Raw genomic sequence first — 12,405 nt, forward strand, 5'->3', positions numbered from 1 at the left:
TACTCTGCACAGTAGGGCATGGCTTGTTCACCACACATCTTCTGCCCTCAAGAATCAAAACCCTCACAACTAGGGATCTGAGATGAAGTGTGGGTCCCACAAAAATGGAATTTATTGAGAAAATGAGGTCTTATTAGTTTGGAGATTTTAAAGATATCTTGTTGACTGAAGAAAGGTTTCCTTAATTAGATTGTATTCCACTACTTCATAGGTTTTAGTGACACTTTTTAAACGAAGAAAGAAAATAAAGCAGAGCTCTAATTATTTTATGGTGCCACCTTGTGAATTTATAGAGTTTGACAATTATGTGGTACTGCTGGGTACAATTTCATTACTCTGCAAGTCTTGATCTATTCAATGTTTAATACCCCTATGCCGTATGCTCTCAGTTCCAAACTTCTGACTAACGCCTTCCATTTGTGACTTCACAGCGTCTCCACAAAAACACACTTCATTACAGACATTCATTACCCAATCTTTCAAGCTCTTGGGTTTCCTGGCTTTCTGGCCACACTTTTGTTTTGCTCTTCAAAACCACAATTCCTCTGGCATTCAATCCTGCTCTCGCTCCCCACCTTCTTACGCTGTTAAATACAAAATTTTTAAATGGTTGTTTCAAACATTAGATGGACACGTTTTTTGATTCAGTCAATAGCAAAAATTATTCTGTATATAAAAATGATTGATAAAGAATCTAAAACATTATTATTCACCAAACTCAAAATGTCTGCAAAGATCAACTACATTGAGCTTTTTTTTCCAGGTAAGTATATCTGCAATTAACCCAAGAGAAATTTTCAGCTGTTGCAGGAGGGAAAACCTAGTTATTTATACTACTATCATATTCATAGTATTCCAGCACCTAGGAAAACACAAATCTCCAAAAAAACCCAAACATTTTTATCCTAATTTCAATCACCCTGATTCAATTTATCATCATACGCGGGGGAAATCTGTATTTGAATTTGGCTTGCGGGAAATCAACATCCATCCTTGAAATCTCTATATTCCCCGTCACTGTCACAGTCTGCCTTTCTGACAGATATTGTTCAAAGTTGGGCATGTATAAATTGCATCTTACTTCCCATCAGAATTCTAGAATAGACAATTTCTGCCATCATGCTGTCATCTGATAAAGTTTTAAAATGAATAATGATGTAGGTTTAAGTCAAACATAAAAGTGAAGAATTTGTAGCAAAGAAAAATGGTCAATACTGAAAATCTTTTAAGTTGGGAATAATGTTGGGAACAAACAAAATGCTGGGAATAATTAAGAAAGGGATAGATAATAGGACAGAAAATAACATGTTGCCTCTATATAAATCTATGGTACGCCCACATCTTGAATACTGTGTGCAGATGCGGTCACCCCATCTCAAAAAAGATATATTGGAATTGGAAAAGGTTCAGAAAAGGGCAACAAAAATTATTAGGGGTATGGAACGGCTTCCGTATGAGGAGAGATTAATAAGACTGGGACTTTTCAGCTTGGAAAAGAGATGGCAAAGGAGGAATATGATTGAGGTCTATAAATCATGAGGTTTAGAGAAAGTGTTGTTTCCTACTTCTCATAACACAAGAACTAGGGGGTCACCAAATGAAATTAATAGGCAGCAGGTTTAAAACAAATGAAAGGAAGTATTTCTTCACACAACACACAGTCAACCTGTGGAACTCCTTGCCAGAGAATGGCGTGAAAGCCAAGACCATAACAGGGTTAAAAAAAAAAGAACTAGATAAATTCATGGAGGATAGGTCCATCAGTGGCTATTAGCCAGGATGGGAAGGAATGGCGTCCCTAGCCTCTGTTTGCCAGAAGCTGAGAATGAGCAAGAGGGGATGGATCACTTGATGATTACCTGTTCTGTTCATTCCCTGTGAAGCACCTAGCACTGGCCACTGTTGGAAGACAGGATACAGGGCTAGATGGACCTTTGGTCTGACCCAGTAGGGCCATTCTTATGTTTTTCAACCAAAAAAATAAAAGTAACTTATCAGCACATACACAGTGCTACCCTTGTGAAGTAAAGCTGTCTAGTGAAAGTAACAGTAAAAGCTTTCTAAAGGTGTATCTTCTGAGCTTTTAAAAATGCAGGTAGTACCTGCCAATGTGTTTGTCAGCTGCCATAAAACTCATGATCATCATCTCTGGGATAAAGATATGGGGATTAATACAAAGATACAACACACATATTTTATCATCTTATTTATATCAGTCCCAAATGCCACCCTGTCACAAACCATAATTAAGAAATTCAGAAAGTTATCGTTTCACAAAGACAAGTTGTTGACAGAAGTTATTGTGTTTCTGACCTTGCTTTATTAAAGTAAGCTAGGCAAGCAATAACCAAACTGGAGTAGGATACACAATATTGCTTCAAGATGTACACTGCCAAGGTTGATTGGTCCAAAATTAGATTTTTCATCATAGCCTCCTTAACTTCAATAAAAAAAAGTTATATGTTTTTCTTACACTTGTCCACTTAATATAGAAAGAACTATCACGCTATAAATAGTAATGACAGGGGCCACAACTTTAAGATGGCTTTTTCATAACTCATGTCAGGAAAATTGGATTATATTTAGTTCTGAGAGAGTGTAATACTCTCTCAAGTACCATGGTCTCTCAAGACTGAAGGATGCCTACTATTACACTGAGTGTAATATAACATTTTTGGGCAATTACACCCAATGAAAGTGTAATATTCCACTCTGTAGTTTCACAAGACTCAGAATGCTTGCTCCTAAATCCCTACTAGGCTGACGTTCCAAGCAGCTTTAATTTTCTACCCTGTGATGTGCTCCCAGCCCACAATCATGTGCCATATCACACATACCCCTTCTTTAACTAAGGCTATCTCTACACTACAATTATTAAACTAGCCAGGTTACACATTTATCTGACACAGTTGCAATAAATATGATTGAGCTACATCCATCCAGCAGCTTTTTCCACATCAAAACCAAGTGTCAAACTTATGTATCCACATCCACCACCAACACTGACTTCACTGTTTTTACCAGTGCATTCTGGGAAAGTCAGGAAATCAAAGGTCCCCAGCATACATACAAAGCAACATGAAAAACATGTGAGGCAACGTATCCATGCATGGGACACAGAACGAGGAGGAGAGAGGACCACTCAGTCTGGTGATACAGACATGAGATGTTGTGCAGATAGCATCCTCTAAACAGATCTGACCTGATTACAGGACAGCTTTGTGAGAGCCTAGACTACTGGATGGGAAACATTAACATCCAGAGTTACTGTTCAACAAATATAACACAAAAACACCACATCTGGAACCAACTAATGCCACCAACAAGTTAAAAACCTGGTAAAACTGTTCGGGTGTACAAGGGGCCTTAGACCAGACTTGCACTTGAGATATAGCCATACAAGAAAGCATAGTTATTCCTTGTTACAAACACATACAGAGTAGACAGGATCTTATCCACGATCTTACCTGTGTTTTATAACCTGGGTAAATCTAAACGTTTCTCTGGAAACATTTCAAAGATTTACCTGTGTTATGAAACTTATTAACTTCCAATCTATTTTGCATATTGGAACATTGTTTTGGGTAGGGAACAATCTAGGTATAACTGTCAGAAAACCAGAAGTGTATCTGTAGCACGGAAATGCTTAAGTGCAGTCTCAGCAACAAACATTTACTCATTTTTCACATAGTAATCTTCCCCACATACGGGCAGCTTGCTCTCCCCATACACCTTATACTTTCCAAAATCAGGAGGAGGAAAACCTAATTTTACATAGCCACAAATAAGAGGCTAGATCCATCTCTGCTTGACATTAAAAATAAACGCTATAATCAAGATTTTCAGAAATAACTAAGGATTTTGGCACCTAGCTTGAGACAAATTAAGATCCCAGTTCAGCAAGATACTTAAACGTATGCCTAACTTTAAGCATCTGAGTAGTTTATGCTTTAAGTTAGTGATGTAATCAAGGAAAAAGAGGGACATAAGTGACTTGATGAATTTAGACCTTAGTATGTCTCAACTGGAGCACCCAAAAAATTGAGCCACAAACCACTAGTCACTTTTGAAGATCTTGGCTTAAACTTTTACTTTCAAGTTTCACACAATATCCATGCAAACATTTTCTAATTGTATGCAATCTTTGACACAGTTACTACATGGCTGAAGATACAAAGGAACCATTTTTTCATAACAGATGAGTAGAAGGTGATGATTTACATAAGAACTACCATACTGGTCACACCAATGGTCCATCTAGCCCAGTAGCCTGTCTCCAACACTGGCCAGTACAGACGCTTCAGTGGGAGTGTATAGAACAGGGCAGTTTAAGTGATCCACTCCTCCTCCCCTCCCCAGCTACTAGCAGTCAGAGGAAGTCCCTGATCATGGCGTTGTATCCCTGACCATCTTGGCTAGTAGCTATTGCTGGACCTATCCTCCTTGAACTTATCTAGTTCTTATCTAAATTGTATCTAATTATACTTTTGGTCATCACAATACCCCATGGCAATGAGTTCCACAAGTTAACTATGTTCTGTGGATAAAAAAAATACTCCGTCTTGTTTGTATTAAACCTGCTGCCTATTAATTTGTGTGACAACGACTGCCTGTTAGCATTAACAATTACTGTACCTTCAAAGAACAAGCTGACATCAGTAAGGTGAAATTTTAATAGTGTTTTAGGAGGAAAAGTATTAATTTCTGAGGGAAAATATATGAATTAACTTACATTTGAGGCTGTTCAATATATGACAATGTACAGGAATACATTTTTAGTCTGATTTACAATTACATTTTGAGAACTGATTTTTTAATCACTATTTATGCTGGGATGAAATATGAAGTTCTTTACTCTTGATTTGAATGTGTTTTCATACATAATGCAAGATTTGAGGTCTACCTACAATTTTTACTTTCAAGTGCGTGGGTTTTGTAAAGTGATGGGTAAACTATGCTGTTATACAGCAACCTTAACTAGTTTTGGAATTAATAATGTTTTAAGAATACTTTTTCTTCTACAGATAAATGAAGACATTATTTAAACTGTTTTTTAAAAATGTCAAATGGACAAGACAGGTTTTTAATTTAATAAAGAGTAAACTGTGCAGTCTAAACTAATAAGGACTTGCACATCCCACCCTCACTCAAGCCCCAGTCCAGCAAAGCACTCAATAATCAGCATGTGCTTAAACAGTTCGCTGGATTAGGGCCTAAAAGCACCTGTGCCAACATACACACATTCACTACATAGCTAAATTATTCAGACAGAATAGTTAGATGGGGAGGGCTCTGAGTTATTACAGAGAATTCTTTCCCAGGAATCTGTTGGGCAGGTCTTGCCCACATGCTCAGGATCTAACTGATCACCATATTTGGGGTTGGGAAGGAATTCTCCTTCAGGTCAGATTGGCAGAGACCCTGGGAGTTTTTTGCCTTCCTCTGCAGCATGGGGCATGGTCACTTGCATGTTTAAACTAGTGTCAACGGTGAATTCTACGTAACTTGAAGTCTTTAAACCATGATTTGAAAACTTCAGTAACTCAGTCTATAATGCTGGTAAAAAGTGCTAACTGGCTTAGGCCATGTCTACACTACCACTTACGTTGGCAATACTTACGCTGCTCAGGGATGTGAAAAAAAACACACATGCCCCTGAAGCAACATAAATTTTGCCAGCATAAGTGGTAGCGTGCACAGCACTATGTCGGCAGGACAGCTTCTCCCACTTACATAGCTACCACCACTCGTGTAGATGGTTTTATTATGTCGATGGGAGAGCTCTCTCCTGTGAGCATATAGCAGCTACATGAGCCATTTTACAGCAACGCAACTGCATCAGTGCTGCTGTGCTGCTATAAGCTAGTAGTATAGACATGGCCTGAGGAGATTCAAATTTTTTCCCCTATCGAGGAATTCTCACTTTAAAACTTTCCCCAGCAGAGGTTCACAACAAAAAGTTTCTGTCACCATGCTTCTTTCTCCATTAGCTTTCATGGCAAAAAAAACTGGGTCTTGTTTTCACACAAAGTAATCTTTCACTATATGTGCTCATAAAACTTCCTCTTCAAGAACTAATTACAAAAATCTACCTAGATTTTAAATATTAAGGTTCAATTATTTTGTTGGGAATCTCATAAGACAAACTTTATACACGGACTGTAAGCACTGCAAGACTAGCATGTCTTATATTAATAAGCAAAAAAACTTAATCAGTTAGGGTGACTACAAATCCACAAAAGTAAAATTAAAAGTTAAGCCACACATCTTTACCATTACAACAACTGTACATCACAGAACATACACTGCAACCTTAACTCTGTCCCCTTTTTGCACAACCTGTTTACCAGATTCCTTTCCCTATCCTCAGCCACTATGGATGTTATGGATGTCTGATATACAGTAATGGATATTGGGAGAGTGTAGTTTGGTAATGGGGTATGTACAGAGGGATCGTCAGAGAGGGTGACTGACGACTGGCAATCCCAAGAGGGCAGGGTTAAGGCTGCTGTATCATCTGTCTTCAGTAGTTCTTTCTAAGCTGCAACCAAGGTATTGCAGGACATGCCAATGCACACACAGCACCCAGACCTACCCCCAGCGAAGTCAGTAGCAAAACATGACGTGAGTGAGAATATGACTGGGTCAATAATTAAATATATATCATAATACTACTGCTTACTATGCATAAAATTCTGTTTTTATTCTTAGCTCGTATTCCCACCCTTCTCTTTACTCCCATTTGCCTGTTTCAGTCACCAGCTGCATTGTCAAATTCAAGCCCCAATTTTGCTTACAGCCATAGACTATCAGTTCTCTTTGGACAGCAGACTTTTTACTACGTTTCTACACAGCACCTACCACAAAGTGGCTTTAACCCTCCTCTGGGCCCCCAAGTTGCTATTGTGTGAGAAATTAACAAACAAGAATTAAGGTTAGTGACAGTTCAGGTTGCACCAAAACCCATCCTACCCACTCAAACCCTTGTATGTTCATACTTTTATACTTTCAAGTTAACAAAAGTTTCCAGTATCCCTTACCATCTTTACATTGATTACAATACTGTTAAAACTTCCTCCAAAAGGCATTCACTTCCATCTCCAACCCATATCAGACAGCAATACATAACCCAACTTTATTCAGTTCACTGTCATGCAAAACTCAGTGACCCCAGCCTCTTGCATCAACAGTTTGACACATTTGTCACATGCTTTTGGAACTTATTTTGCTTTCACACTGCTGATGTTACTGTTGAGGTTTCACTTTAGAGGGCAAATTTGATGAAGTTGGGTATGTATTGCTTTTTGGTATCTGTTGGACACAGAAGTGAAAGCCATATAAAGTTCTAGATACTAACAACATTGTAAATAATGAGAAGATGGAAAGAAACAGGAGTTTTCCCCCTTATCTTATTTCCCTGCTTTTAAGGTTTTGAGTGCCTACGTGTGTCTTAATGCAGCCTTAACTGTCACTGAACATAGTCTTTGTTTCCTGATTATAAGTAAGTATGGCTAAAACCCAGAAAAGGCATTCTCTACTCAATATACTTTAATATTACGCTCAATACACAGAAAAAAGAAAATCTAAATTGCAACACTACATTAAAAAATGCAATGTTTCACAGAGTTTGGCCATAATCTGGTATGGAAATTTTGTGTTGTTCAAAGGATTGTTTAATTTTTGTAAAATGCTTTGAAAATGAAAGTTAAACCTTTGGTACTACTCATTTCAAATAAGAGAGCACAGTCTACTGTTTATCGCATGGGATTTGTGATCAGGAGTTCTGGGTTTTATTTCCAGCAAGACTTACTGTGCATCCCTGACAAGCAACAGCCTCTCTGTACCTCATTTCCCTATCCAGGGAACTGGAGATATGCTCTCTCATAAGGGTGTTGTGAGGCTTTAAATACTTTGTTCCAGATTGCTAAAGTTAGGCACATATAATTATTTACATATGCATAATGTATGGAAATACCCAATGTTCCAGACAAATATATTTATATATATACACATCACCTGATAGAGTCTTAATTTGCCTTGTGAGAGCAACAGGCCATGTGCACAGGTAGATACATGATTTATACACAAGATTTAGGTACGCACAAATGATTGTACATGTCCAATAGAAGCCACGTTTTCAGAGTAGTAGAAAGAGAGAGCCTGAGACCTGAGGCCTGATATAAGGGCCTAGTGCAAGGCCTAAGGCCCAATCTAAAGTCAGGCCCTATCCTGTTACAAAGCAGATGCCTGCTTGCAGGTTCCCTGTCCAATACATGAACTTGGCAAAATAGGGCTAGCATTGCAAAAGCAAGCACCCCTAGGCATTAAGATCGCTCTCCTGTCGATTCCGGTACTCCACCGGAACAAAAAGCGTAAGGTAAGTCAATGGGAGAGTTTCTCCCGTCGACCCAGTGCAGTGTAGACTCTGCAGTAAGTCGCCCTATGCTACATCGACTCCAGTTACATTATTCTGGTGGCTGAACTGAGAACCTTGATCTCCTGAGTCCTAGACCAGTGCTAGAACAGTACATCATCTTCATGACACCACAAGCTAATTTTTTCCCTTGCATTTGGTGTTCTACAAAGTGGGCTTTGGCAGCCATATCTGAGGTCCAGGGAGCAAAGATCAGGTTTTTCCTTCTTCAGGGGTTAGCTCTAAACAAATAGTGCAGACTCTTAATTACCATATGGAACATGTTCAAGTGGATTTAAATGGGAAGACTGTAAAAAGAGTATGGGAAATCAGTTAGGGCTCAGACTGTTTCCAGAACATCAAATATTCAACATTTACTGTAAATTTAGATCATTTCTAAGTGTTTAAAGATTGATAAATATTGAAGTGTTAATCCTTATGAAAGCAGTAGTTATTGGTACTACAGTGTACTGTCTATAGATTTAATGTTCTGGAGTTATGTTTATTTTCAAAAGCATAGGACACTCATAAGGTGACAGCAAGACAATCTCCACTATATATATTTCTAAATTTTCTCAGTACAAATTAGTTTTAATAGGATTTATTAGTAGTTTAATCAGGTACTGCTTTACTGTATCTTTTGAAGGTGTTGCCTTTTTTTATGAAAAATATTGCAGTAGGTACAAAACATCTGCAACAGGCTCACAAAATAAAGTAATATTCCATTAACAGAGAATTTTAATTGGGACATGCCTTTCAGATATCACAGTTGGAGGCTAGTTTGGATTTTAAATGGCTTTCCATCTTTCAAAAATATTCTTTGTGGTTTATTTATGATTTCCTATACTCCCAGCAAGCCACTAGTTACCTTTTCATATGAATTTTTCTTCCACAGGAAAAGTCTGTATAATACTGCATAATTTTTTAAGGTGGCACAGCTTCAGTCACTCCCTTATCACTTTTATTTTATCCAAAGGTAGGATCATACTTGAAAGCAACACTTATGATGTGCTAAACCAACTTGACTTAAACCAAAAACCTCACATTCAGTCCGGCACAGCCTTCTCCATGCTGCTGGGCACCAGCTGCAGGACTACTGTGAGCAAAAGACTAGTCTCCTTCCTGTCCATTCCATTGCCACATACCACAGCAGCCCCCAGGTACTGTGAAGAACAACTGCAGTGGAAGTCCTGCTCAGCTCCTGCAGCCTGGGGATGAAGCATTTTCAGTCACTCTGGAGAATGATACATGTACAGTCCGGTCCGCATATAGGGACACAGCATGCTCAGTGCAGATAGAATCTTTTGAAAATTTAGCTGCCAGTCTCTAACAAACTTCGACTGAACGTGTACAAACTGATTTATAAAAGCAGCTTATAACTTGGCCAAATTTGGGTATATTTTCCACAGAAAGGAATAAACAAGGTGACCCCCTTGCCAAATTTTGAGTTCCTCATCCAAAGCACAGAGGCACTTCTCAATGAAATTGCTAAGAGAATTTAACATGGGTAAAACAATGCATTTTTCCTCAAAATTCATTCTGGGAAATGCTTACCCTGGTTTTGTTGAAACTTGCAAAAGCCTTCAGCTTTAGGCAGACACCCAGCTCAGAAAATTTGAACCCAAACAGTTAAAGAACTCAAAAGTTTTAAGCCACAGGAAACAGGGTCTTCTAATGGAGGCAACCTTAAGCAAAGGCACTGTTACCATTTTACCCATATTCTGGAATAAGTGAAAAAGCCCTCTGCCCCCTAACGACACCCGCAGAGGGGTCAGCCAGAATCTCAATGTGCACATGACTAGGAGCATCTACAGCTGAGAGACCCAATGAACACATGGAGGGGGTAATGCCATAACTACACCACACTTTCACACAAGCCAGTGGAACAGAGCCAATATACTCTTTGTCCATTTGTAGGGCTCCCACCAGTTCGTGCCAAAGACCACCAAGACCGTTCACTCTTCCACAGTTTTGGCTGTAACTCCAAGAGGAGTTATTAAATTTTATGATCTTATCCTTGCTTTAAGATCTAGTTTTTCCAATTACCAGCTTCCTTCAATTTCAGCAAGAGTTTAGCAGCAGATATTCTCATTAACTCCTACAAATGAGATTACACCATTTGAAAGCTGGAATTGAGGCATCCAATTAATTTCTATCCCTGATTATTCTCAAGGTATCTGATCTTAAAGTGATCACTGGTCCCTTCCAGAAGGCAAAAAAAGAAAACCCAGAGGCCACTTGTCAGACAGGCCAAGAAGTTTTCAGTGTATCATTAATTGCTATCAGTCATCTCAGGCCAGTTCACTCTTGGTCTTTCGATACTATAACTTGCACATAGTCACATGGGAAACATAAAAATTAAACCAATTGATCTTTATATTTTTAAAAAAGAAAAATCAGAACACTTGCATGTATAATCAGCATGAGTCTTACCCGTCCGTCCCATGATACAGAAATCAGTATCAAATAATGCTGCACATGAAGATTAATCAACGACTGATACGAAAACCAGTTGCAAAGTAATTTCTGTAAATAACAATGACAGGTTTTAACAAACAGGTAAGTTAATAAAACTTAGCGATACTTTTATAAAATATTCACTGCAAAATTTTGATTTTGAACTTCAGTATGCTTTTATCAGGTGCTTGCTTTTAACCTAAAACTATACCTAATAGCTTACAAAATGAAAAACCTATCTGACACATACATGACTTTTTAGTACGGAATGAAAAGACATAAGGGTATTAATTAAATCAAATACTGAAAATGCAAAAAAATGAATTGAGATATCATTCATCAGTTATAAATTGCATAGATAATTTTAGATACAGAAGTTTCAATTGCTTCCAATTTGCACAGCCCCTTTCCTAACGTAGAACACTAGACAATCAACAGCTAATTAGGAGCTGCAATATCCATGTGACAAAATGAAAGTCTTCATAGGCATAATATGTTCTCTGCCTATCAGGTTCACCATCTGCCAAGACATATTTTGAATATGTACTTGTATAACCTACTAAAAAGGTACAATTTTCTGGATAGAGTCCTAGTTGGGCAGTTGTAAGTTGTTATTTTGTATTTTGCAGATTGTTTCATTATTATCTTGTGGACTCAACACTGTACAACTTTACTAAAATTGTTTAATGTTTTTCGTGTACACAGATATAAAGCAAAGTGCCCTTTGAATACTTACAATGAAATTATTTTAAAATCTCCTGAATAAAAGTAAGCCACCACTGTAGTCAATGTTCTCCTAGAGCCTTGTATGTTCAATTATTTTGTCATTTTATATTCTGTATGTTGAAACCTGCACTGTAACTGCATAACCAAGAGGAAAACTTGAACAACAGTGTTTAAACAAACAAACAAAAAATCAATAAAAGGTTTGTAATAGCAGATTGGTAAAAAAGAATGTTTCAAGAAAATACTAAAGTAAATCAGATTAAATCCTTCTTTGTCAACTATTTCAAGGAGAAATTACAATCTATGTGAAGATTCCTTTTCTAGTATCCACAATCAGGAAAGTTTTGTTCTGCGGTGTTTTAATACTACTCCATTAAATACTTCATATTGAAGCACAATTTTACATGAATAATTAATCTGAAGATTCTCTACACAAGTGAGATGTATAAGTACTTTGAACAAAACACTTGTATTAATATATTTTTTCCACTGAGTAACTAATCAATTTTTATTTGAAAGGAACTCTTAAAGAATAGCTTTTATTTATAATCTGATCGGCGTATACATCAATATGACATGAAAAATGGGTTCACAGCTCGTCTGACAATTGAAGCACTGGTCGCAGCTCCATAGTTATGGTTGAGTTGAATTTTGCACTTAGACTATAGAGGGGAACAAGTCAGGACACTCATAATTGGGGAACTGGTCTTCAGAAATAACAACCAATCACCACCCTTCCTCTGAAGCTGACTGACATGTTACCATTCTATTGGTCTGATGAGTCAGTGATGAGAGAAGACTGGACTCAA

The 12,405-nt window shown here is 37.7% G+C and overlaps 1 protein-coding gene across 4 annotated transcripts in view; it reads right to left on the bottom strand.

The window, feature by feature from the left end:
* Nucleotides 1-12,405, bottom strand: part of EFR3A (EFR3 homolog A) — a 184,487-nt gene that overhangs the window by 150,387 nt on the left and 21,695 nt on the right. For 2 of the 4 annotated variants that reach the window (XM_084621037.1, XM_084621035.1), the window contains exon 3: nucleotides 10,847-10,939. The exons of 1 other annotated variant lie outside the window; for it this stretch is intronic. In XM_084621037.1, the coding sequence (XP_084477163.1) occupies nucleotides 10,847-10,859 (13 nt within the window). In that variant the 5' untranslated portion in view covers nucleotides 10,860-10,939. Of the gene's footprint in view, nucleotides 1-10,822; nucleotides 10,940-12,405 lie in introns of all 4 variants that reach the window. One more of the 4 variants, XM_084621038.1, reaches the window with a different exon arrangement.

Source organism: Lepidochelys olivacea (genome assembly GCF_965140295.1).
Source record: "Lepidochelys olivacea isolate rLepOli2 genome assembly, chromosome: 2".
In the NCBI taxonomy this organism is placed as follows: domain Eukaryota; kingdom Metazoa; phylum Chordata; order Testudines; family Cheloniidae; genus Lepidochelys; species Lepidochelys olivacea.